Source organism: Tachyglossus aculeatus, chromosome 14 (genome assembly GCF_015852505.1).
Source record: "Tachyglossus aculeatus isolate mTacAcu1 chromosome 14, mTacAcu1.pri, whole genome shotgun sequence".
In the NCBI taxonomy this organism is placed as follows: domain Eukaryota; kingdom Metazoa; phylum Chordata; class Mammalia; order Monotremata; family Tachyglossidae; genus Tachyglossus; species Tachyglossus aculeatus.
In genome coordinates this window covers 6,247,255-6,275,206 of record NC_052079.1, presented here as the reverse complement: position 1 = coordinate 6,275,206, position 27,952 = coordinate 6,247,255, and the positions used below count along the sequence as shown (strand labels likewise).

Below are 27,952 nucleotides of genomic sequence, written 5' to 3'. Positions count from 1 at the left end.
CTACGCATATACTTCTATTTACATGAGAGGGAGAGGAGTGGGAGCAAATGTGTTCCAATATTTATTTCTGGTACCCTGCTCAGGAGAAGCAGTCAGCATTAGTATGGTCTAGGGCCTTATCCAGACTGTAAGCTCTTCCTGTGGGCAGGGAGACATGTCTACCAATGCTTGCAGTGCACTTTCCCAGGTACTTAGAAGAGTGCTCTGTCCCCAGTAAGTACTCGATAAATACCACTGATCGATTGATTTGGGGTGGGTGGGCCATATCCAGTGAATAAATCAGTGGAATTTTTTGAGTGCTTACTGTATGCAGAACACTGTACTAAGTGCTGGAGACAGTAATAATAATAATGTTGGTATTTGTTATGCGCTTACTATGTGCCAAGCACTGTTCTAAAGCGCTGGGGGGGATACAAGATAATCAAGGTTGTCCCATGTGGGGTTCACAGTCTTAATCCCCATTTTACAGATGAGGAAACTGAGGCACAGAAAAGTTAAGTGACTTGCCCAAAGTCACACAGCTGACAAGTACAGTACAATGGAGTTGGTAGACACATTCCCTGACCACAACAAATGAATCATATGTGCTAAACATTGGTATGGGAGCTGAATTACTGTCCATACAGGCATTCTGTATAAGTCAACAATCAAGCAATTTTTCACTCTGGTATGGATCGCCTGTCTTGGCCTATTAATATAGCCATCCTTCTCAAACCCACTAGAATGCTTTCCAAGCCATCTTCTTCAGGTCTCCATATTGCTTGCTATCCAGTGAGGCTGCTGGTATGGACTCGGTTTTATTAATTGTCCTATAAAATAACAGTAGAATTTAGTGAGCCCCCACTGTGTGCAATGCGCTGTACTAGGTGCTTATCAATGTTGTCCCCGTTCCCTGTATAAGTACAGCTGAATTGTTTCCAGACATGGCCTCCTGATCAATGCTCCCAATTAGGATTGGATCATTCATTTACATTAGACTAATCTCCTTAGTTTGGGCGAGTTAAAGGGTTAATTCCTGGCAGTTCAGATCCTTGACTGAAGACAAAACAAAACAAAACAAAAAAACCAACAAACTTTTATCTAGCTGCAACTTCATCATTCTTCAAGTGGATGCGATTTCTTCGGAAACGGACCCACAAAAAGCAATTGGTTCGGTGGGCCCAAACTAGTCCATCGGTTCAGGCGAGCAGCTGGTCAGCGATGTTGCCACACCGAGCACAAGGACGAGGGTGATACGTTGATTTTCCGTGACATCTGGCAAAAATGCAAAATATCATCTCGGGGCATTTCTTTTAAGATCCCTTTCACTTAAAAAATCAGACCGGCAACATGGGGCTTGGTCATGGGGGAAGGAAGAATATCCTCATTCACATTTTCCAGAGGAATCAGCGTGGGTTCTGCTCATTCAAACAGGCCCTCATTCACTTCAGTGTTGGAGAAGAATTGGATTGGTTGTCAGTCACACTAGCAGCAATAGTTCGTCCATCCTAAATGGAGAGTTTTTTCCTCTTTGCCAGCTACTGCTGAAGCACTTGCATTTTTCTGGCAAGCGACTCCGTGTGATGGATGATGCCAGCGCTTCAAGAGCACAAAAAGGTTCCCTTTCAAATTCCCGCCCTCATATAGCGTAGGTATACAGAGTGCTGCGGATTACACCGGCATCAACAAAACAGATAAAATGATCTAATAAACCTCAGGTAGGGAATAACTGCACACATAGCTCAACAAACACACATACAGCTGAACGTACCTTACCTGGAAAGAGGCTTTATTGAACATAGCTGTAAAATTATCTTTTCAGTTGAATTACTGAATTTGCACAGACATTTCTTCTACAGAATAAAAAAAATCAAGCCTTGTCATTGTTCCACTACATCTTGTTGTGCTTTTTCTATTAATGTTTGCAAATGTTATTTTTTTTTATATTTATATCCCAATTACTTGCATAATCACTTGTGTTTTTTTTTAACCTGGGGTGTTGAAAGAACATTTAATAATACTCTTCTTTAGACAAAGGACTTTTTCGATGAAGTTAAAAGCGGAGATAATTTAAGGAAAAAGGTGTTCAAATTTTCATAACCAACAAGTGTAAGGGAAATTTACAACGCATTGGAAAAGGGTCGGGTTAAAGGTATTATCTATCCTCAGGTAGCTCAAAATTATTTTTACAGGTTTTTTTGTAAAAGTTTTTTTTTTCTTTTAAATCTTGCTAAAATAATAAAATAATATTTCACAATCTGCACAGTCTGACTAAAGGGCAGAGGCATATTCCCCCTCAGGGTTTAGACTAAAAGCCAGATTTTCAGACCCAATGTCGCTGTTGAGTTTGTATGCACTGCAATCACACACGCTTTCTTTCCTCCTCTAGAGCTAGGGCCAATTTCATTTCAAATGGAGGTTAGAGTACGAAAATCACTTTTGTGTTTCACCACCTTCTGAGCTAAGTATATCTCAACAACCTTTTGCTCTGGTTGACCCACTTAATAACCTGGAAAAAAAAAAGTGTGGCTTCCATTTCCAGTATTGATGGAAGCTATTTTCTAATAGATGGGAAGCTGAAAGGCCATGGCTGTCTCGAAGGTTAAACAACAAATATCTTGTCTGAAAGGGCTTACGCAGCAACTGAGGTCCATCCTTCTCCAGAAGCGCTTTTGTTTTCTTGCCTGCAATTGGCCAGTTTTCGGCTCTGTAGTTGGTTTATAAAATAGTTTTACGCAAACCACTCGTAGCAGTGCAAGCTTCTGTGTTGAAAAATTTTCAGGCTTGTTTCGTTGAAGGCACTTGGTTTCCATGGCGATTTATAAAAGATGGTGGTTTGGTTTCTTCCTTTGAACAGATGACTTAGTTGGGTGTTCAAGTGGCCGCAAGCAAACTCCGATAAGCCTGTGTTATATGTAAGCCCAGGATTCACAGCCTGGATAGTAATGCATGCAAAAAGAGACAGCATACAGTTTTCTAGCTTAGCCATGGGGAAAAAAAAAAAGGAACATAAATGTCTTACACAACTTTGAGTTAGGGTTATTTTCAAGGAAAGGTGACAGCCAAAAGCAAAAGGACCTACATTTATTTAATTCTCTACTAAAAACCTTCTTGAAAGGGAAAATAAATGCCAGCTCTTCACGTACCCTGTTTACAGTGAGGTTTTTGTTGGCAGGCCATTAGGTTTCCATGGTAACAAGCAAACTATTCATTTGAAACAAAACCAGCCATGACTTTGTGCTTTGACAAGGATTTCTATAGCTCTTTTTTTTTTTCAGAGTTCAACCAGATGATGCTGTATTCTTATTAACCACAAAAGCACCTGAAGCTCTCTTCTTTACTTAGGCCAAGATCACCTTTCTTTTGTCGTTTGGAATAAGTTATGCTCCCGTGATGTCTTTTACCCCAGTGCTTTTTTATTATTATTATTATTATTATTTGAGTCAGAAGTCAGTGGAGGAATCTTTGGTAGTTTGTTTTTAAGTGTTCATTTACAAAGACTCTTTCTTCATGCCAGTGTCTGGTGAATCTTTTATAGCCTCTGCCAGAGTAAGGTCACCTTCGAGGACTTAAAATAGAGATGAGGACGATAACTGGGAAAAGCCATATATGTACTAAAATTCCGACGGCACCATCAACTGAATCTAAGACAAGGACAAGAAAGAGTAGGATTAGTTTCCAGGTAGATACTTGAGCATAGTTTGGTGTGCTGAAAAAAGAAACCCCAAAACCCCAACCATTCTGCTTCAAATGTCTAAGACCCAGTATTCACAGAGCTAAGTCTCTTTTGGCAAGGCAATAAATTGCCTTTATTTATTTCAGTGTGTTGGCTTCTTAATTGCAGCACAGGGCATTGGTCTCATCTTAAACCCAGTTTCTTTCTGACTTTAAGTATGCTTCCTCAGTGGTCAGCAGATCCTCACTGCCAATGGAGAAGGCCTAGCAGAAAGAGCGTAGAGGGCTCCAGACTCTTGGAAAGCTAAATCTAAAATGTGGTGGCTACTGAACAAGCTAAAGGGGGGAGTATACGACTCTTCCCATTTGTTTCAACCTACTGACACCCCCAGTAGCCTCAAAGGATCAGGGTGATGATTTCAATGTTCATATGGGGAGCTGGCCGTTCTTGAAAATGAAACCGCTGCCCATCCTTGGTGGTGGGCAACTAAAGATACTGAAACTATAAAAACAGATAGTGGTTAGAAACTGTCTGGGGGCTGGCTCAAATAGTAAAACAATCATGTCCAAATCTTCCTAAATCTGCCTGCTTCTGCATGCCATGAAGGTTGTTCGAAGAACTTGAAATATCAGGAATGGCCTAAATTCATTCAATCATATTTAGTGAGGGCTTACTGCGTGCAGAGCACTGTATTAAGCATTCACAAGAGTACAAGCGCTTAGTACAGTGCTCTGCACACAGTAAGTGCTTACTAAATAAGATTGAATGAATACAATCTCATTGTCCATATCATTTTAAAACACACATATATTGCCATATGTGCTTATTTCCTTCACATATATTTAAAATAAGATCAAATCATATTGCATGATAGACATAACTGAATTTTTAATGTTTAAAATAATTGAACCTTTTAGATTTTGTTTGCTATGACAGTAACAGGGTCAATACTCATCTTCTCTTTGGAAAGCTCACTTACTTTTCGTCGTTAGATCTTGTTTTGTACATTCTCCTTCGGCAATAGAAACATCATCAATAGCAATATCTCCCTCTATGCCAGGGCCTCGAATGCCTTCAAAAACTAGCTGTAAAGAGGCAAGAAAAGCAAATCGGAATGAATAAAGAGCTGGATTCTCAAGGGTAGAAACTGACTACGTAGAAATAATACGTAGATACACGTATTATTACATCTTAGAATCATACAATATTTTCAATTTACCTGAATTTTAAGCTTTATAAACAATACTTCCCTTTTTTCTAAGACAATCTTCATTGGTTTCTGCTGAAACTTCCTGCATCTCAGACCCTTTTGAGAGTTCTCCCTTATAGGGTGCTTTGGGATTTTCATCTCGTAGGGTAAAGACTACGTCATGAACCCTTTTAGAAGGGAATGTGAATCCCTCCTGATGGAATCTAAAGGTCTGACTTCTGCTTGGGGAATGAACCAGCAGTAGTTCCAAGAGGAATGCCACTGACCAAGGCCCTTTGTAAATCCCATGAATTTTCTTGATCAGCTGCAATACTTAATAAGAATTCCCACAGTTAAGCACTAGGACCCTAGTGATTGGGTTTTTTTTTTTTTTAATTTGTTAAGGGCCTACTATGTTCTAGGCACTGTTCTAAGCGCTGAGGTAGATGCATGGGATTCAGGCTGGACACAGACCGTGTCTCACCTGGGGCTCACGTCTTAATTTAGGAAGCAGCGTGGCTTAATGGAAAAGAGCATGGGCTTGGGAATTAGACGACGTGAGTTACAATTCCAGCTCTGCCACTTGTCTGCTGTGGGACCTTGGGCAAGCCATTTAATTTCTCTGTGCCTCAGTTACCTCATCTATAAAATGGGGATTGAGGCTGTGAGCCCCATGTGGGACAAACTGATCAACTTGTATCTACCCTGCTGCTTGGCACATAGTAAGTGCTTAACAAATACCATAAATATTATTATTATTAATCTCCATTTTACAGTAGAGGTAACTGAGGCACAGAGAAGTTAAGTGCCTTGCCCAGGGACACCCAGCAGAAGAGTGACCAATCCCAGATTAGACACCAGGCCCATGCTTATTGACTGTAAGCTCGGTCTGGGAAAGGAACATGTCTATTAACTTTGTTCTATTATATCCTCCCAGGTGCTTGGTACAGTGTTTTGTACACAGTATGAGCTTAATAATACCATTGATTGAGCGTTTCAGCAAGCGTTTATGATGCTGGAATTTATTCTTCCAACCACAAAAAGTGACCTGGGTTTCATTTCTCCAGCATAGCTCCTGGTTGACAAATTTTCCTTATTCAATTTTAAAAATGAAAACTGGCTGATTTTCATTGCTGTGATGATGCGCATAGAAGAAGGTGATCTCAAAGCTAGCTAGAGTTGGACCTTAAATAATTTAGAGCCTCCTAGAATACAATCAACACCTTAAATTGACCTTGGAAGTTGTCTGAAACATATACGTGGTAGGCTTCTTTTTAACAAATCTTCTCAAATATTTTCCTAAACTGTTCATTTATTTTGAGTGTTGACTAAACGTGCATCTTGGCTTTACCCAAATTTGATTTAGTTCAGAGTGAGCTAAAGGTTAAAATCAAGAGGAAATATTCCTCTTGGTTCTTTCCTTTATTAAGTACTTGGTTACTTATAAGTGGAGCCTAAAGAAAGAGTGGAATACATAGATATTTGATGGTCCAACATTCTTTCATTCAATGTTCCAAATGCTTTATAAGTATATCCATGGACTCGTAGGTGGCAAACCTAAGTCGGCAAATTTGTAGGGAAACTTACGTTCTAAGAAGCATATGACATTGATAATAAAAGGCAAATGGTTAGCATCACATAGATTACATTCTGGGGAAAAAATCTGAATAAGTTTTAGTGGGGCAAGATCATTTCTACTGTCATTTTTCTCCTGTCATTATAATTAGTGCCCACCCACTACTATGTTAAGGAAACAAAATTCCTATTTAAAATGCTTAGAGAAAAAAGTAATACGACAGATAGAAATAAATGTATTCTTTAAACAAATTATTACAGTTCTTTTCCCCCTCAAACAAAAAAAAATTATGCAGAGAATATGCAATCACCTTCAATATAGTGTCATCGTTTTTATCTTTTAAAAACTATTTGCTAATTGAACCCACTTAAACTTCAATCTTCTTCAGTTTGCGTACAATTTTGAGTAAACTTCAGTTTCAAGTATTACATCATTAATAGAAACTTAACCCTTGATGGCAGACTGATTTGGAAAGTGTTTAATTTCATCTGGGTTAATAAAGGAGAATTAGACAAATTAAATGTGAATTCATTGCAATGTTACAACTACTCATGTTCCCCTGAACAACACTGTTCCACTGAGTTATTTGAATACATTCAATGAAAACATATATTTTTCCAGAAATATTCAACATTATTAATGTTTATGTCCAAATATACTCCATATACAGAATTAAAAATTAAACCCTAGTAAGGTCACAGTTTTTTGATAAAGAGGAATTCAGACTTTATTTACATGATCACCTCTGCCAGGGACATAAACGCCCATGCTAGGCTGCCCATTGCAGGAGGATCTATTCCCATTTTAAACGCCTGAATTTGCCCTCTGACCAGTACTATTAAGGAAGTTAATTGCACAGCCTGATAACTTTGAAAACTGAATGTGCAAGTCTCCCTAGAAGGATCAGGAATGCTAAATAAACTTGAAACTAGCCAACAGCAGTTAATTATTTCATCATTATTATACTGGTGTGCAATACTGCAGAATGATTATATATTCCTGCAAAAAGGAGGAGTAAATTAGAAAACAGCAAGACTTCTGTATTTCAGACAGTTGTCTGAAACTTGTTTACATTAACTAGTCTTCTTCTTTCGGTTCAAGAAAGAAGAAAAAGCAATGGTATCTGGAGTATATACACTGTAAGGTGCTTTTGGACAGGGAAAGGATCTGTTGTATTGTACTCCCCCAGGTTCTTAGCACAGTGCTGTGCCCACAGTAAGGGCTCATTAAATACCACTGATTGATTGATATATTTCTCCCTTTGACCCGCAAAATCTTCTTGGAGTAGGTAAAGTCAAGGCATCATTCTTGATAAATATAATTAGTTTGTGTTAAATTAAAATCCACTTGGTCAGTATATCTTGGCTCACGTTAGAATATTCGACAATGCAGTGAGCTATGTCTACTACACATAGTGGTCACTGTCACTATTATTCTATTATGAATAACCCAGTACAGTGCTCTGCACACAGTAAGCGCTCAGTTAAATATGACTGAATTCATTCATTCTTTCAATCATATTTATTGAGCGCTTACTGTATGCAGAGCACTTTACTAAGCGCTTAGGTAGTACAAGTTGGCAACATATAGAGACGGTCCCTACCCAACAACGGGCTCACAGTCTAGAAGCACGAATGAATGTAGTCTAATGTATGGTTTGAAGTATTTACTTAGAGGGTCACAAACCTTTAACATTTCTAACGAATTTCCCTTAGAAGATATTTTGATCAAAAATAAAGAGGATGAAGACTACAGATTATGAGCTTCAGCTCACTCAACTCCCCTTAGGGGCAAGCCAGTTGTGACTTCAATTTTCTTTGTTCTCTGGAAGCAACTTAAGGAAAAAGATGTGATCCAGATGATATCTGACCCGGCTATCTGGAAGAGGAAATAATCCTCCTCCAGACTGCCTCAGCTGTGGGGATCTAAGAGGGAGTATTGCCAAACCCTGTATTCATTTGGATGAAGCTCAGAGTTGGCAAGAACAATGCACTGACCCTCTCCTGTGGAAATGCTGTTTATCCCCCTTTGGCATCTGTGAAAATAACTAAACCATGGGTTATGAATGCACTCTCACGGTCCTCCAGTGAAGTGCGGGGAAGGTCTTTCACCTACTCCCTAAGCTTCTTCTGAGAAATGAAGCTTTAATTAGCTATATCCCAGTCAATTTAAAAAAAAACAAACTTGAAAAGCAAGTCATGGAGCTGATGCTTGTTAAAAGTCTGTTTGTTTTTTTTAAAGAACTAAAGAGGAAATCAGGACATCTCTGTCTTATAATAGTGTGTTAAGGGAATCAGATGTCATAGTTTTTTAAAAGACCAGTGTAGAGGAAGGATAACTCCTGCTCAAATCATGCATAAAAGGGTGGCAACAATGGGAAGATAAGATTGTTTACTTAGGATAAGTTCTAAATAGTGATGGGGAAATGTTGATTAGTGTTCTTTTGTAAAGTGATAGCTATAGTAATGGGCCCTTTCAGACATTTCACTCAAGTTTGTGTTTAGTCCTTGACTTTCCCTGGTGCTTTCCACACAGTGAGTCCTCAATAAATACAACTGAATGAATGAATGACCATCCTTGCAATGAGAAATAACAAAAGATAAACCATTTGATAAGGTTGATCTGAAAATGTGAGAACCTTTTCGTTTAGTTTTTTTTCAGAATCATCTCATTTTAATGAGGAAATTCTATTATAGTCCAGAGAAACATGTGCATTTGAAAGGAAATACTGTAAATCATAATTTCAGCAAGACTCATTATTCCTGCTGGGTTTGGGTGGTCACAAACAATGCTCTTTTGTGATGGAGAAGAGTTTGATGATGGTGTGTCAGGTACTGGCACAATCTCAAGAAGCAGAATCTCTTAAATCTAAATATGATTCAGTTGAGTGATTTGTCCATTCAGTTCCATATGATGAACAGGAAAACGTGGATGGATTTTTGAGTCAGGAACTTATTCAGGTTACTAACTGAAAATTAATCGCTGAATCCAAGTAGTTTTTGAGCTCATATTTCTTATTCCCCATCTCCCTCTCTAGCTAGAAAAGGTTCTTTTCTCACCCACTAAGAAAGGGCGTATATTTTTCTGGTTTTATCCAACTTTACCCCCAGTGTAAATATGATTAATTCTTTTTAAATCTGATGAAAATCCAATTGTTTATATCTGCCTTCAGGAACACCTACAGTTCTTGTCGCTCCTCTGGCTTGCTGCCTTTTCTTCTCTTCCTCCTCCTTGCCCTCTCCTTCCCCTCAGGCACCATCCTGGGTAATCCCACACTTTGATCTCTTGCTCCCCCTTCCTCCCTCTCACCTCCTCTCTATCACTATCTTTTCCCTTTGACTCTCCCTTCCTCCACCCTTCTATCCATTCATCTCTCACTGTCTCCCCTCTACCCCTGCCACCTTGGAAAAAAAATCTCTCCAGGCAACCCAAGGAAAGGAGGAGAGAGTGGACGGATGCTGTTGCCAAGAAGGGTGATGGCTCTCCTTTTTGGCTATCTACCCCTCAGCCCCTCATCTAAGCCTCTATCCTATCTCCATTACCACTGAGGTGACAGACCCTCTCAAATTGGTATCCTGTAGTGAGCTCTGGACTGAGATCACATTAGAAAAAACCTAAAATTACAATTGATGCATTAATGATCCACAAAAATTATGGATTTTTAAAGCCAGAAGTATCCATGACCTGCTCATAAACTGTCATGAAGAATGTGACAATTTTGAAACACTTAGGTCATGTGGCTATATTGGGGCTCTACCCAATAAGGAGAATCCATGTGGCTCAATGATGTGGGACACTGCAGCTCAGAGAGGGATGGCACCCCTTTAACCATGCACAGAGACTTGTCAGAGGTCCAACAAGATCACTGGAAAATAGAGATTCTTTTCATTTTTCACAATTTTAGATGAAGTAGACAAAGAATCCTCACTAATCCTTTCAGCTTTTCAGCAGAATGGTTTTTACTCAGCCCTCAATGTAGAAACTGGATATGTAACTGACACTAACCTAGAAAGTGCTTTAAAATATTTATTGAACTCCAGTACTTTTCATTTTTGTCCAAATGTAAAGCTGTGTGACAGTGATCCTTTCACTTTGTTTCCCGCCCTTGAATTTAACTCCACAGTTTCTCTTCTTTTCTCTTCTCTCCCGCCTCGCCACACCACTATTGGAATTTTAAATGGAAAACAAACTGTTGGAGAAATAAGCTGCTAAAAATGACTTAGTGACAGCATAGCAAAGGTTCATTTTGTTTTATTTGTTTAAATTAGTTGATGCATAAGCCCTTTAAAAATAACTTGGGAATGTACTTTCTCTGAATATGTTCGATCTCTGGACTGGAACTAGAGCAAATTGTTGTTCAGTGCCTCTGCCGAAGTGTCTGTTCTCTGATGTTGAGTGATTATTTGACCTGGGGAGGAAGGGGGTCTGTCTTGGGCTGTAGATCAATATAAAGTATCTGAGCTTATGTCGCAGGCAAGGAGAAATAGGGTATTTAATAGTATCAAAAGGGGTAGAGAGGAAAGGGGGAGTGACCTTTGTGAATGGAACATTCAAAAAGGAAGCCTTAGAAGCCATAGCTTCTCAACGCGAAATTGGGGAGTGGGATTCAGGATATTAGTGTCTTATAAAGTCCCCACAGAGGTAGGACAAGTACTTTATCCCAATGGCCTAGTGTAGGATGCTTTCTCCACTACTCCCTGTGCTGAGATCTGCTGACTACTTTTCAGGACCAGCTTCTCTCCCTTGCGTGCCTCTTCACCGCCACTAATGTTCACAGCTCAGATAAGGTGCCCAAGGGTTTCGGGGTGTTTCTGGAGCAGCTGAGGGGAGAGAGGAATCAAGGTAGTTGGGCCCCCTCAGGTGGAATTCCACAAAGTGGCTCTGTATGATGATCCATCAATCAACAGAATTTACTGAGCGCTACTATGTGCAGAGCACTGTAGTTCGCACCTTGGAGAATATAACGCAACAGAATTAGAATTCCCTGTCCAATACGAGCTTACAGTCTAGAGGGGGAAGAACATGACATCATCACACCCTGCTCCATGCTGAATGCTCGTGTTTTGCATATGATGTCATGCATTTCAGCCAGGTTGGTTGTTTTTTTTTTTGGACTGCCATCACCTAACAGAGGGATCCAAAGACCCTTAATTAGTGGAAATACACATTGTTGCCCAGAAACTCTGGCCATCAAAACACACTATGGGGCCTCTTGGTTAGCCTAGGCTACAATCAAAACAATTACACTGTTCCTAATGGAGTTCCTGATTCTTATCTTCTTTTTAGCAAGCCAAAGTATTAATTGCTTTATGATTGCTTTCATGTTTTGATATGCTTAGAAATTGAAACCTGGGGGGTCAGAGCTTGTAAACTGGCTAGAATCACACAATGCTTGCCTTTCATTTGTGCAAGACCATAGCTCTGCAGGGGATACAATTTAGGGTAAAGAAAATTGCCATCTACTGTAGTCTGTGTTAAATGGACTCCTGGATCATGATCATTTATTAATCACCAATTAATATTTGTTGATGGAGCATTTTCCACACAGAAGCATTTATTAATTATTTTCAGTGGGTTGTTAATCGGATACAATTACTGGCTTGAGGGAGTTTACATCTCTTATAGTCATAACTCCATTTCTTTGGTGTTTAATTGTGTTTAGTTGAAGGTTAGCTAATTTACTGAGGTTTTTATAATTTCTGAATTAGAACAAATTATTTACCAATATTTGAGGTCTCATTCAGTAATTAAACAGTATTTACTGAGTGTTTACTATGTGCAGAGCACTGTACTAAGTGCTTGTGCACTGTACTAAGCAAGCATGCAGATAATCAATGGATATTGCTGTGGTGGTCTAGTAACCTGAAAGTGCCATGGAGATGACAAATATCGCAGTTGTTATTATACTTATTATTAAGTGCTTACTCGGTACTGAATGCTGGAAAAGTTAAGCCCTAGGGCCTGAATCCTGGCAGAAAAGAAAATTCAGAGATGCAATGTCCAGAATCACTTGCTATGCGGGCTTCAGGCCAGGCAAATTCTTCAAGGCAGTTTACTTATTTAACTCTTTGGTGCCCACCTCTCCTAAGATAATTTACCTGTCTATAACGCTTAGCAAAATATGCCTCATATCACCTTCCTGCTTGTGGAAACAAAAACAAAGAATTTGCCATATTAATAATAATAATGATGGCATTTGTTAAGCGCTTACTATGTGCAAAGCACTGTTCTAAGCACTGGGGGGGATACAGTGTGATCAAGTTGTCCCACGTGGGGCTCACAGTCTTAATCCCCATTTTTACAGATGAGGTAACGAGGCTCAGAGAAGTTAAGTGACTTGCTCAAGGTCACACAGCAGATATGTGGTGGAGCCAGGATTCAAACCCATGACCTCTGACTCCAAAGTCTGTGCTTTTTCCACCGAGCCACAGTAGCCAGGGAGGGGCTAATAATAAATAAATAGTTGTGGTATTAGTTAAGCACTTACTATGTGCCTGCCACTGTACTAAGTGCTGGGGTGGATACTAGCAAATCAGGTTGGACACAGTCCGTGTCCCATGTGGGGCTCACAGTTTCAATCTCCATTTTACTGATGAGGTAACTGAGGCACAGAGAAGTGAAGTGACTTGTCCAAGGTCACAAAGCAAACAAGTGGCAGAGCAGAGAGAGATTAGAACCCGTGATCTTCTCACTCCCAGGCCCGTGCTCTATCCACCTCACCATGCTGCTTCTCTAGAAGTTAGAAGTCAGCAGCAGGCACCAGTCATGACCTTTCCAAAACTGACAGGAGAAAAAATAGAATCTCACCATATTTGATTTTTATTTTAGTAAAGTTTTTTGCTAGTGTTGGGGAGGTGAGTTTAGGGTAGTGTCTGAAAACTCAAGCCCAACATTTCCCCCCAAGTGTTCTAGATACTTCCAGCAGAATATATTTTTTTCTTACTCAGAACTCACCTTGATTCACTTCTAGACTCTGAGCTCGCTGTGGGCAGGGAATGTGCCTATCATCTCTATTATGTTGTACTCTCCCAACCACTTAGTACAGTACTCTAAACACAGTAAGCAATCAATAAATACTATCGATTGATCGCCTCAACTCTACCTTTCCCTAAGCTGATGAAAACAAAAGCCTGAGGTAAATAATTTTGGGGAATTTACTTTGATTTACCTTGTAATGGCCTCAGATATATAAAATCATGAGTGTAGACTTCTTGCTTAGCCAATAGTAGTTTGCCAGTAAAACCAACATTGTTAAGCTCTGTGGTACAGAGCTATTAACAAATGGGAAATCTATTATCCGCTTATGAAGTAGCATTTAGCACTGAAATGAAGCTTTGCCAAACAGAGTGAATAAGCCAATGTTTTTGATGCCTACATTCCCCAGAAAACTGGATAGGTTATTCAGTTTCTCTTCCCTATACTGACGTTTCTGTTTGCCTTTCTGTTCAAGTGCTGAAATCTCTTACAAAAAAATGAGTATTCTTTTCTTACCTGAAATGAAGTGATCGGATATATATTAACATGGGCCTCATTCCAGCGTTGTCCTTTATTTCCACTTGAAGACCATAATGGATTCTCTATTGTAGACTGTCCCTTTAAACGCAGGTAAACATTTAAAACACCTAAAAAATTCACAAGGTGGTTACAGATTTCCACAATGCAGCTGCAAAAATTCCTAAGATGTATGTGTAAAAATTCTTCCTAGTTACATTGAAACACTTAAAATATTTTAAAATGAATGGATAGAAATATGAGAAATAATACAAATTCATTACTCCATAAAAGTGTATTTTTATACAGGTGTGATGTACTATTCACTTAGCGTGTGTCTGACTATTTCTTGTGTTTTAATTTATTTGCTCACATGGGCCTCGTGTATTAATATCAATCCTCATCTGTTTCTGGAGTGAACAACCTCACTGTCAAAAAGTGTGAGCAGCTTCCTGATTGAGGATTACCAGTTAAGCCCATTTCTTCCTACGATGATGACATCTGTTATTCTGCATTACCTTAAACCTCAGAGAAACTTCTGCAGTTGTGTATCATTCAGGAAATGTCACCTACTGAGGGTGACACTTTCAGAGACTTGGGAAGGAGGTGGGAAAATACAGATGGGGCAGAGGCTGAAGAGGTGATTGAGGGAGGAAGTGAAGAGACTGGTTTGGGAGAAACAGAGAGGATGGGTGAGAGGAAGCATTCATTATAGTGCACTGCCCCAAATGGGTGCCCGATAAATACGAATACTTCTACTGTTAAGGCCCAGAGCTAAAGGTGATGGTTAGTAATTCTTGTTTTTGTTGAAAGAAAATTAATGGGTAGTCACTGGAGATTTCTGAAGGGGGGCGTGAAGTATTTCAATCAACATTTTCAAAATTTTCAAGTTAGTACCGACAGGATAGATTTGTACTGAGAGAACCGGAGAAATAGCTCACAGTAATGACAGAAAAACCAAAAACTGTGATTGTGCAAGGGAATGATTTATAACCTTCCATCCTAATAGGCTCATGACTTGCTCGGTAGTCTTGGCAAAGTCATCATTTTATAGTTCTTCTTTGTGAAAGGTGGAAATTGATGTTGACATGAGAAGCACCATGGCCTAGTGGATACAGCACAAGCCTGGGAGTCCGAAGGACTTGGGTTCTAATACCAGCTCTGCCACTTCTCTGCTGCGTAGCCTTGGGCAAGTCATTTAATTTCTCTGTACCCTAATTACCCTATCTACAAAATGAAAATTAAGACTGTAAGCCCCACGTGGGACATGGACTGTGTCCAACCTGATTAGCTTGTATCTACCTCAGTGTTTAACAACTACTATAAAAGAAATAAAAAAGAAAAAGACGTGAAAACTTAGTTCCTCTATAATGCAGTGGTTCTATGCTTGCAAAAGCTTGTGTCCAGAAGAATGAATGTTGTTAGGTCACTGGGGACAAGGAATGTATCTGTTATTTATTGTTATACTGTACTCTTCCAGGCGCTTAGTACAGTGCTCTGCACACAGTAAGTGCACAATAAATATGATTGAATGAATGAATGTAAGTACTCACTGTTTATGACACTGTCCAGAAGTGGACAGAAGTGACGTGCGATGTTGAAAGAACACATTCCCTGATCATGTTCTAGCTGCAACATGTACTGAAAATGTGTTACAACAAAATTGAGGATAAAAACCAATCATATTTGTTAAGCACTTACTCTGCCGAGCACTATACTAAGTGCTTGGGAGAGTACAATGTAACAATATAACAGACACACTGTCTGCCCACAAGGAGCTTGCAGTCTAGAAGGGGAGACAGACATTAAAAGAAATTACAGATTTGTACATAAGTTCTGTGGTGTGAATAAAGGGTACAAATCCAGTGCAAGGGTAATGCGGAAGGGAGTGTGAGTAGGGAAAATGAGGGCTTAATAGGGAGGGCATCTTGGAGAAAATGTGATTTCAATAAGGCTTTTAGGGAGTGTAGTGGTGTGTCATATATGAAGGTGGAGGGAGCTCCGGTGGACAATTATCAACTAAAATGATGGAAAATGTTTTGAAGAAACATAACCTAGATATGCTAGAGCTAGCAGTAACTGATCCTGATTATCCACCCTAATGAGGTCTGGTATGTTCTTGAACAGATACATCAACATTACAGGAATTTGAAAGTGGCAATGCATTTTATTCAGCTTCGTATGTTTATTTAACAAACACCTAGTTGCGAATTTTTTAAGCAGGAGGGGTTGGGTAGCAGAGAGGTTGTTCAACTCACTTCAGGTCATCTTGTTTAGCAAAGTTAAAAAGGAAAAAGAGAAGTTCTTCTGGGGAATTTACATTTAAAATGGAATCTCCGAAGCATAGGGTGGCTTAATTATGAGAGTGCGCTTTTTGCAAGTAATGTGAAATACAGGCCTTGTGTAACTGTTCTACACCCCTGATAAACTGCCCAAAATGACATTAAAATTTGCATCATTTTCTTGCTTATTGTGACTGATATTTTCATTATAAATGATCCTACTTTGGCCCCTAGAACCTGTATGTCAGTATCCTTATAAATGGTAACACAAAGTATCAGGTATCAAATGCTATTAGGTAGGATTTTCTTTCAAAATTACTCTGTGGGTGTAACTGCACACTATTAAAATCAAATACTATTTCAATAATCAGAAACCTGCTATGTAAAAAAAATGTCAAATTGGGGAAAATAAATGGATCATCCTTTAGCTCTGGGATATTTCCTTCACTCATCGAATACTCAGAAAGTAATGCCTTTGGACACGTGAGGATATATTTGATGAGCTCATTTTTAGAATGGCAGGCATGCGTTCCCAGGCAGCCGGGCCTCATTACTGAAACAGAGAATTTGATTATCTGTAGCTGGTCTGGTTCTACCCAAGGGAAAACACAGATTCAAAGATTTCAAATGAGGAAGTACACCGAGACAGATGATGTCGGAATACTGTGGTCAGCGAGAATAGACCAATGGAAGAAGATTCTTCAGATATCCAAGTCCTCTGTTCATTCATTCATTCAATCATATTTATTGAGCACTTATTGTGTACTAAGCACTTAGTAAGTACAAGTTGGCAACATATAGAGATGGTCCCTACCCAACAACAGGCTCACAGTCTAGAAGGGGGAGACAGACAACAAAACAAAACTCTATTCCCACAGTGACTTGCTGCCCTAAACCCTAAAGATAAAGCTAGCAAGACTGTGCAGATTATGTAACCATTCGAAATGCAGCTTCTAAGGACCTGGTTTTTAGTTTAGAGGAACTATGAGATGATTGTATTCATCTCACAATTTTTCTGGTTCCTAAAGTGCTGATCTCTTCTAGCATGTATTGTGTCCTCATGTTCTCACTTCAGGATAACATGTATTGTACACGTTTCATACAAATATGGGAATTTTAATCAACTGAGAGGATTATGCCTTAGAGAGTATAAAATACACCAGCATTGAGTTCAGGTCTATCTAGTCACTCCAGGGTGGTATGAGCCAATTCATTCCATGCAATCATATTTATTGAGCACTTACTGTGTGCAAAGCACTGTAGTAAGCACCTAAGGAATCAGTTGTTTTGGGTGCCTATTCTTTGTTGAGCCCTGTGTTCAGGCCTTTTTGGATCTGGATGTTGACTCTGTGGGAATCACTGCTGGCCAAGGGAAGTGTTGATCAAAAAGTAATTATAACAACAGGAATTTCTCTTTATTCCAAGGTTCTGCCCTCCCTCTCTAGACTATAAGCTTGTTGCGGGCAGAGAACATATCTACCAACTCTGTTATATTGTACTCTCCCAAGAGCTCAGTTCAGTGCTCTGAACACAGTATGTTCTCAATAAATTTGATTTAAAAAATGCAACCCTAATGCAAGCCTCAAGTTGAAGGAGAACTGACTCTATGGATGTACTTCTATTTTCATTTTTATCAATCCAAGGTATGGGCAGTGCACTGTATTAAGCGCTTGGGAAAGTACCATACTAAAAGTTGGTAGACACAGTTCCTGCCTTCAAGGGGCTTATAATCTAGTTGCAGTAACTTGATTGACACCATATCTAAAGTGTCATCTTGCATAGTAATTTACTGTGACTAGGACACTGTCCCCTTCTACCCTGATGGAGTATCTCGTGAGCTCAGCTCAACTTTCGTGCTTTTCAACTGTTGAAACTTTCCTTTTGCAACAAGCACAACAGAATTTATTGAGCACCTGTGTGCAGAGCACTGTACAACTATTAATTGCGTTTATTGACTGCCCGTGCAGTGCACTGTACTAACCTTGGGAAAGTGCAACAGAATTAGCAGGCACAATCTGTACCCTCAAGGAGTTTATATGTTTGGTTTGACTTTGAAGTTGACTTATTTGGGCAAGTTGGATGTCAATCTTTTAGAGTTCTGAAAAGATGAGGGGGAGAGACAAATTCCTTTCAACCTGTTCTTCAGTTACACTTGAAAGACTTGGAACTATTAGCAGAGATAAGTCATTCATTTTAAAGAGGGTAAGAAAGCCAATACACTCAGTTTTCAGCTTTTCAAAGAGGAGACAAAATGTTCTAAACTATCAGACAATTTGAATGATAATGGTATTGGTTAAGCACTTACTAAGCAATGTACGAAGCATCAGGTTGGACACAGTCCCTACCCCACATTCATTCTTAAAACAAAGCAATCCTATTTTGTGTCATTAAAATAATACTTAACCATTGAGGCAAACAAATATCTTCTGTGGAAAGCCAGGACATGAAGACTAAAATTACCTAGACATCTGTTTCACCCAAGTCTTTGGAAAATGGTACCCATGGCAGGTTTTATTCAATTAGAACCTTGGGGACAGGCATTAAATTCTTACATTGTTTATTTTACTGTGGTCGTGGGGGTGAATCATGAGACTGGAACTGTGTCCGATCCGATTGTGCTGTATCGACTCTAGTACTTTGCGTAGTGCTTGGTACATAGTACGCAATTAATAAATATCATCACCGGTTGAAGTGACATGTACATATACGATGAGAGCCATTACAGAAACTGAGAGTAGCTACCATTTTGAGCTCTAAACATAGCAACCTTTTCTCCCCCAAAAATCCATGATTGGGAAGAGTACCTCCTTTCTGACCCTCACCTATATGTTGTCCATACATGTGATAGAAGAAGCTGAAGCAGTACGCTGTGTTCGTGGGTCCATAAGGGTTTTTGGGGGCTATGCTGAAAACAGGGCTCAGCAGCCGGGCCTTTTCTCCTTCCAACCTGGGTCGCGACGTCTCAATGTACATGTAAAAACCTGAAAAAGACCCAAACCAACTTAACTGTGTTACCTTAGTAGAGATCAGAAAAGATGGATCTTGTTTCCCTTCATTCAACTGTATTTATTGAGTGCTTACTGTGTGTAGAGCACTGTACTAAGCACTTGGGAGAGTGCAATATAAAATAAACAGTCGTTTTCCCTGCCCATAATGAGAATTCCCATCAATTATGGTGATGGGGACTTTCTGTAAAGACACATCTTAAAAAATGTGTCTTTAAATGGGGCTGAACTGTCAATTTGTGACTGAATTGTACTTTCCAAGCGCTTGGAACAGTGGCTGTGCACACAGTAAGCGCTCAATAAGTACTACTGATTGAATGAATAATGCCCTAAACACAACAGATATAAAGCAAATCTAAATTCACTTAGAACTCAAGGACATAAGCAAAGCTGTTCCCATGATAAGCCAAAGCTTGAACCCTTCGACCAAGTATTTTGTTTCTGGGTGAGGCAAGGGGCTGCGTGGAGGTACAGTATGACGACTGCATTCAGATTCCTAATGAAACTAATTACAAGAAAGTATGACATTGGTGATTTGGGTCAGAGAAATTGATTTCGTGGTTATTACAGGTGAATCTGAATAAATGAAAACCCTTTTAAAAATGATTTGCTGCCATTTCCACCAGGTTCCTTTGGAAGAAGGATTGGGTGGACTCATTCTTCAATCACTTTCCCGATTTATTTATGAATGTCCCATTGCCCTCCACTTCTTTTATCCTTCCTTGGCCCTTTCATTTTACCAAAAAGATATACTTTGCTCTTCCCTTGGGTTGTGAGCCCCCCACCTCCTGGCCCTGTCCCCAAAGCAAGAGGAACCATGCCTAATTCCCACTTGTGCATCCTCTCCCAGAGGTTAGAACAGTGCTCTGCACACAGTAAGCCCTTAATACTATTACTTCTCCTTTCTTCTTTGTTCTCCTATAGGTTCTCCTAAGTGCAAGGGTCATACCTGTTTTTCTTCAGGCACAATGGCCTATTTGCTCTGGGTTAGCCATTGAGCTTCTTCTCCTTCAATCCCAAGGAGATAAAATACCCCACTCAAACCCTGTGCACCATATTTACAGAACAGTGCATAAAACAGCAATTCTGAGTAGCTTCCATGACAGTTAATCAGCTTCCTGGAAGAGGGAAGTAACTCTGTTCTCCTGAGAGTTAATTCAGCCGGAAATTTCTGGAGGAGTTTATAGGAGTTGGCTCAAGCACTGACAGAACAACCAGCTGGTCTGTCCCATTCACGCCCTGGGGTCAGGACCCAAGTATTCACTGGAAGCAGGGACACCATTTAGCAAAACCATTTATCAAGGTGAGCCTACCCTCTACCTTGGTTTACTAATAAAAAGCTCAAAGAAATGGTCAATTCGACCCCCATCCCACCCCTGGTTGCCAAAGATACTCCACCTTCTTTAGAGCCACTGCGGTCTGCATTGGGCCCAGTATTTGGAGTATATTTTGTATTCCGGGTTGCCGTACTTTGCTTTGTCCAGTCAAAATTATCTGTATCATCTTGCGTGAATAAACAGATGTTGCCATCTTCAAATCCACAGTGAAACTCTCCTGTCAATACATTGAAATCATCATCATCATCATCATCAATCGTATTTATTGAGCTCTTACTATGTGCAGAGCACTGTACTAAGCGCTTGGGAAGTACAAATTGGCAACATATAGAGACAGTCCCTACCCAACAGTGGGCTCACAGTCTAAAAGGGGATCAGAGAACAAAACCAAACATACTAACAAAATAAAATAAATAGGATAGATAAGTACAAGTAAAATAAATAAATAGAGTAATAAATATGTACCACAACGTAGCAAACTTTTCATTCATCATTAACTTTCATCAATATTATTTGTTGAGCATTTACTACATACAGAGCACTGTACTAAACTCTGGAGAGAGCACAATGAAATTAGTAGATGTGATACCTGCTCTCAAAGAGCCTGCAATCTGCTAGGGAGACAGACATTAAGTAAAATATCATGTAGGAGGAAGAAGGAAAAGGTGCTGTGCACATTAGTTGGTAATGCAAATCTACTCATTCTCCCTTAACATGTGTTTTCACTAACCATTTACATAGAAGCAGCGTGGCTCAGTGGAAAGAGCCTGGGCTTTGGAGTCCTAGGTCATGGGTTCAAATCCTGGCTCTGCCAATTGTCAGCTGTGTGACTTTGGGCAAGTCACTTCACTTCTCTGGGCCTCAGTTCCCTCATCTGTCAAATGGGGATGAAGACTGTGAGCCCCCTGTGGGACAACCTGATCACCTTGTAACCTCCCCAGCGCTTAGAACTGTGCTTTGCACATAGTAAGCGCTTAATAAATGCCATCATTATTATAGAACCTATGTTTGAAAAGATTTTCCAACAACGTGCATCTATCTGGATAGAGTGCACTGCAATGCAGTGGTGGAAGAAATAGTTGTAAGACCCTGTCTTCATCAAGAACTTAACCCCACTTGTTTTAGAACTGAGCATGCAGAGTTTCAGAAGGGATAAGGTCTTTCGTCTATTTCAAGTGAAAGTGTTTTGAAGACTGGAATAATTGGACAATTAAGGCCAAAGTGTAGTTTTGGCTTTCAATTTTCTAGGTGCATTCCTGGAGCAGGCCTGACTTAAGACAAAGACACTGTAAGCTTGAGCAAGGGAAATTGCTTTTGAGTCTAATTATGTGGAATGGAAAACCTCCTATGGACAATTCATTTTCTAATAAGCGTTTGCTGTGCTTGTAATGTACTTGTATCCTGATGCTCTGTGATAAGAATAATTTGCACAGACATATGAAGGTCTATTATTTTGAGGTGTGGTGACATTTCTGCCTAGGAAGCGAACTTTTTGAATTATTAAAATGTGAAGGTTACACATGAAATGGCAAGAATCTCCTTTTGAAACTCCTATTAAATGAAGTTGGTCTCCTGTAATATTTAGGACAGGGTTACATGGCTGTAACAAGAAGAAAGTGCAAATCCATAGAGGTGTTTGGAATATTTGTCCAAATGGGAGTGTCCAATATTATGAAAGTTATAATAGGGTGGATAAAGACAGACAGCATTGATTTGGTGCATAGAACAGGGCTTGACACACAGCAAGCACTTAACGAATACCATAATAATAACTGATTGAGCTTCTGAATAAATCACCATCTATGGACTCCTTCTCCCCTCCCACCCCGCAATCTAGAGTGAAGGGCTGCTCAATTAACCAGTGAATTTACTAAAGACTAGGGAGTCAATTCATATAATTTAGGCACATTCTGTAATTGCAGTTTTAATTCAAGAAGATCTTTAGGGATTGATATAGATTGGTTGCATTATTCATGGGAGTGTTTCAGAATTACGCTTTTAGAATCATGCTTAGAAGCCACAACAGGTCTCGTATGGTAAAAGCGCCACTACTTTCTCCACCCTTCTGGCTGAACCAATTTCCACCTTTACTTTATCTTAATTAGGAACATTTCAAACCTAGTTTGGTTTTTTTTCTTTTGAAAAAAATGTACATATATCAAAAGATCAAGGGAAATAAACCTCCAAGTGGTCTCTCTTTTGTCATCATCACAGAAGAATGGAAAATCCAGATTAATCACTGAAGCCTCATCCAGTTGGCCTGGACTTTTAGAAATCACAGGTCACCATGATCAAAAATGTATGATACGTAGTGAAAATGTCTAGCATTCTTCTGGTGGTATCTTTTAAGGCTGGCTCTGGGCAAAGCGAAATCCATTTTCTAAAAGTCCGTTTGCAGTGGTTCATTTGCCATTATGCTGGAGAAAGATTAAGCAACCTACAAGGAAATGTTAATCCACAGTGGTCTCTTTTATGTAAATGGATTGTTTGAGACAGGTTGGAGGGAGACAGAAGATTACTTCCAGTCAAACAAAAACAAACAGAAATTGTTTGAACACTGGTTCTTCATGTAGAAGGAAATGCATTCTCAGGGGGAAGAAATCCCGAAAATAATTGTTTGAAAGAAACAGAATTACAGAGTGGACAATTTAGTGGTTCCATGGCTGTGTATCAGAAATAATGGGGTAAAATGGCCCCCAGTGGACAGGATTTATGGAGTCTTTCTCCCCTGCCCTGAGCAGCCCAACAAGTGTAAGGCAGGGTGAGCTTTGATATCCCACCTTTGACCTGAACAGAGGCTTCAGCTGTGGCAGCAATTGGTGGCTAGGGGATCATTCACAACATGGGTGGGATTGGGAGTTTGGGAGTTAGAGGGGTGGCCCACAGAAACAAATCAGGGCCAAGGAGAGGAGGGGGGCAGTTCCACATGGCAGTTGTGGCCACAATAAATAACTAATGTGGAAACATTGTTGGAATGGTAAAGATATGGAAAATGAGGGTGAGGAGGGTGGAGGGGAAAAATCAGCAATCCATAATTAAAATCTAAAACTACAGAACATCTGCTCGAATCAACTGGCTTATCCTCACGGGCAGAACACTGGCTAGTTCATTTATACAGTCTGGTCTGTCAGGGCTATGCTTAACTTTTTTATTTTGTATAAAATTTTAACACCTCTGCTTTGAAGCCCTCAGGTCAGAGGAACATGTAAAAGAAAAAGCAATCAATAAGTAAAAGCATGATACTGCTGGGGGTTAACTTGGGGAAACAGTTTGAAAGTCATTATCTTCAGGCACAATATGGAAATCATAATATTGTTCAAGGGCTGATGTTTAATGCAAAGACTGCTTCCTGAGTAACTCTCTCCTGCCCTGTCCGAGTCCATCTTTAAGATTTATGAGAAAAAGGATTTATGCCTGAAGAGTCTACACGTTAGAAAAGAATAAAAACAAGTTGTAATTATTTCTAGACTGTGAGCCCACTGTTGGGTAGGGACCATCTCTATATGTTGCCAACTTGTACTTCCCAAGCGCACAGTACAGTGCTCTGCACACAGTAAGCGCTCAATAAATACGATTGAATGAATTTAAAGTTTAAGGAATGAAAATTATTATGTTCCAAGTAAGATAGGCTTCATAGATGGGAAAAAAACTGGCTGGGCTCTCTCTCTCCTAATGGAGGTAGTAGAAGAAAGAGCCTAAAACTGTATCATGAGGGAATCTGGGTTAGACATGAAGGAGGACATTCTGACACCAAAACAGGACTACCTAGCGGGATTGTGAAATCTCCTTTCCTGTAAATTTTATGGACAAGATAACCCAAACGCTGGGAACTGGATCACTGAATCCAGAAAGTCCTAATGCAACACTCCACTCTCACTTGAGTCTGATATACCCAATTGTGACTGATGTATTTCATTTTACTATTTTCCCTTATGGGTCTTTTTTCTATTCCACCCCTTAGACCGTAAGATCCCAGAGCTTAGGGAACACATCTTTTGCTTGTATCGAACTCTCCCAAGGGTCTAGTACAATACCATGCACCAAATAGTTGTTGGAGAAATACTTTTGGCTCAATAATATTAATAATAGTGGCATTTATTAAGCACTTACTATGTGCAAAGCACTGTTCTAAGTGCTGGGGAGGCTACAAGATTATCAGGTTGTTCCTCATGGGGCTCACAGTCTCAGTCCCCATTTTACAGATGAGGTAAATGAGGCACAGAGAAGTGAAGTGACTTGCCCAAAGTCACACAGCTGACAATTGGCGGAGCCGGGATTTGAACCCATGACCTCTGACTCCAAAGCCCGGGCTCTTTCCTACTGAGCCACGCTGCTTCTCTATGAAGGTATGCTTGCATTTTTCCAACTCAAAGTGCTGATCCTGACCAAACTATAGCTTGACTATAAAAATAAACAAATTAGGAATTGTTCCTATCTTCCCCAGTTTTTGATCTTTGCATGTCATGGAGTAAAAGTTTCATTTATAAAAAAAATACTTACGCAAGTGAGGATTTACTGGAGCTAAAAAACAAGAAGTGAAAAAGATGGTTAGTATGTGCGGCTTCAAAGTCTTTAAAGTTCTTTTATGCACTTTTTGAGACCCTCTGAAAGGAACTTCTCCAGCTTCCTCCTCCTGGTGACCCTTCCTTCATTCCCTTGCTCAGAACAAAGAAAGTAAAATTTACTTTGTTTGTTGACGTTTGCTGGCATACTTGTGGAAGATGGTTTATTTAGGGCAGTGTAAGCGTTTGGATCTGGTCTGATATTGCTGTGCTCTTCTTGAGTATTAAAATCTAAACCTCTGTGAGGAAGACTACTGTGGTGGTTAATTTTGTTCAACTATGAACTTCTTTCTCCATTGTTCTTCCATCATAAACCTGGTAGACCAGCATTCACTTATTTCCATAAGAGTAGTAAAGGCATCCCTGGGTATGGAACCATAATTGGAAGTCCCTTAAAGAACTCAGGGATGGTGAAGACATTGTATTAATTAATCAAATTTATTGAGCCCTACTGTCTGTATTCATTCATTCATTCAATTGTATTTATTGAGCGCTTACTGTGTGCAGAGCACTGTACTAAGTGCTTGGCAAGTACAAGTCGGCAACGTATAGAGATGGTCCCTACCCAACAGCGGGCTCACAGTCTAGAAGGGGGAGAGAGACAAGTCTGTAGAGCACTGTACTACGAGTTTGGGAGAATACAATGTAATAGACACATTTCATGCCCACAACAAGCTTCCTTAGCTTCCATACAGGTTATTAAAGAACAGTATTTCCACATACCGTTTGCCTTTAAAGCACTCCAGCCCAAAGCTAGCCACACATCCTGGGATCAAATGTGACAGTCTGCTTACAACAAACCTCTCACCTACCTATTTTGTCAAAAATAGAAATGCAGTTTTCCAACACTGCAGTATTTCTGACTGATGCTTCCCAGATCAAATAAACATATGTTGATATAATATGGGAACAAACCCAATCTTCTTATGGTTAAGTGGTTATGATTGTGAAATATCGCATCGATAAACCTCAAAGGAATAGCTCATTTTAATGGTTTTGTTTTACATACCTAAAAAAAGTTTTCAATGTATAAATAATATAGGGTTGCATTTTCGTATCCTACGAAAATGGCTTTCAGAAAACTAATAGTGTTTGCATGATTTTTGCAAGTGTCAGTTTGACTGCAAAAGGAATACCTTAAATGTTTCCATAAAGAGTTACCTATTCTGTACAATGGAGTGAGATCTGTTTACAAGACATCTGCCACTTCTTGGAACAATTACATTTTGAGTGTGAGAAATCTTTATGGATTTTCCAGAATTAAAGCAGATGTCAACCTGCCCATTCACTTGTTTTTTCTAGGATTTTCTAGCTAACTGCTATATTCGGTAATTAAGTATGAGTGTTGTTAATAATGCACCACATTCTCAAATACATACTAGCTACTCTCAATACAGTTGGTGAAATTGGTCGAGTACACTGACAAAATATTAATATTTCTCAATATTTTTAATGCTTCTGGGTTAAGGATATCCATTATGCTGAAGATTACACTTTCTACCATGTCTCTCCCTCTATTTTCATCATCCAAAAATGAAATTATTTCCAGAGTGTAATGGCACTGAATACTTTACTTCTGGCAAAAATGTGATTGTGCCTTTCCAAGCCATTTTAGGCATGACTTTTCCACAGCTTTGGCTTCTATAAAGGACTTTTTCTTTTTAATAATTGATCACAACTTGAATGCATCCCTATATTCATGCTAATATCTACTTGGGACAGGGTGTGCTTGAGGACAGATGGCATCCCAATAGGCAGATATGATTGTTTCTCCTCGGGCATCATTTTCTCTTCTGATGGCTCAGAATGAAAATTTCCTGAAGGGGTGATGGTAATTTATAAATTTTAAGTCTTTCTTCTTTGAATGAAGACAAGGAAAACATATCGAAATGTTTTAGAGCATTATTAAATACATTTTGCATGATTCTGATGCATAGTTCGTATACTAGAAAGAAGAATAGAAAGAGCAAGTGACAGTATAACAATAGTTCTCTGAAACACACCTATCTATAACAAAGTTGCTGTGAGCATATGATATTTATATGGTCATCTCTATTTTTAAAAGTTCTTCATCTACCATTTTGAAACTTTAATATGAAGTACGAGAAGCCACTGCTTCTTGCACGGCCATAAATGCTTCTCTGTAACTACTCAGGAAATCCTACTGATTGAAGATTCACTAAAGGGATATGGGAGTGGAGGGGATAGAGTGCACTGAAGTCCTCATTGAGACATTTTCCAAGTAAATAAGAATTCTCTATTTTTGACCCAAAATCCTATTGTTTTATGAAGGCTCAAAGCATTCCCCAGTAACTGTATCTGTTTTTTTTTTTTTAAACTCCAACTCTTTCAGTTAAAAGATCTCATTTCAAAAGTATTACATCAGATTTCCTTGCCTTTGGACAAAGTTCTACTGCACCTAGTTAATTTTGCAATTGAAATCAATAATTAATGAATGGACATAAATCTGAGTAGTACAATTCAAGTCCACTGCTGACTCCCAAAGATTTTGCTTCTCTAGAACAGCATTTTGTTCAATTGGTCTCTTGGTCACTTCCAGATTAGATTTCTGATGTTCACCCAAAAAGTACCCACAAAAATAATTTCCAGGCCATAATCAAGAGTGTAATGAGTAGTTTGACCTCCTCTGTCAAGGTAGTGAGTTGGGGTTTTTTTTTATGGTATATGCTAAGCGCTTACTATGTGTCAGGCATTGTTCTAAGCAGATAGATAAGATTATCCAGGTTGGACAGAGTTATGGGAAAAGGAGGAAAGTTGGAAAAATGAGATATATTGGATCCATCAACATAAACTAATTGGAACCATACACATTCATGTGGAAGGAAGAATTATAT

The 27,952-nt window shown here is 39.4% G+C and overlaps 1 protein-coding gene across 2 annotated transcripts in view; it reads right to left on the bottom strand.

Moving 5' to 3' along the window:
- Positions 1-1,852: 1,852 nt before the first annotated feature.
- MDGA2 (MAM domain containing glycosylphosphatidylinositol anchor 2) overlaps positions 1,853-27,952 on the bottom strand; it is a 460,928-nt gene continuing 434,828 nt past the window's right edge. For both annotated transcript variants that reach the window (XM_038756395.1, XM_038756396.1), the window contains 6 exons: positions 25,036-25,056; positions 20,597-20,752; positions 19,016-19,174; positions 13,912-14,042; positions 4,635-4,740; positions 1,853-3,623 (listed from right to left, as the gene is read on the bottom strand). In XM_038756395.1, coding sequence (XP_038612323.1) covers positions 3,535-3,623; positions 4,635-4,740; positions 13,912-14,042; positions 19,016-19,174; positions 20,597-20,752; positions 25,036-25,056 — 662 coding nt within the window. In that variant the 3' untranslated portion in view covers positions 1,853-3,534. The remainder of the gene's footprint in view (positions 3,624-4,634; positions 4,741-13,911; positions 14,043-19,015; positions 19,175-20,596; positions 20,753-25,035; positions 25,057-27,952) is intronic.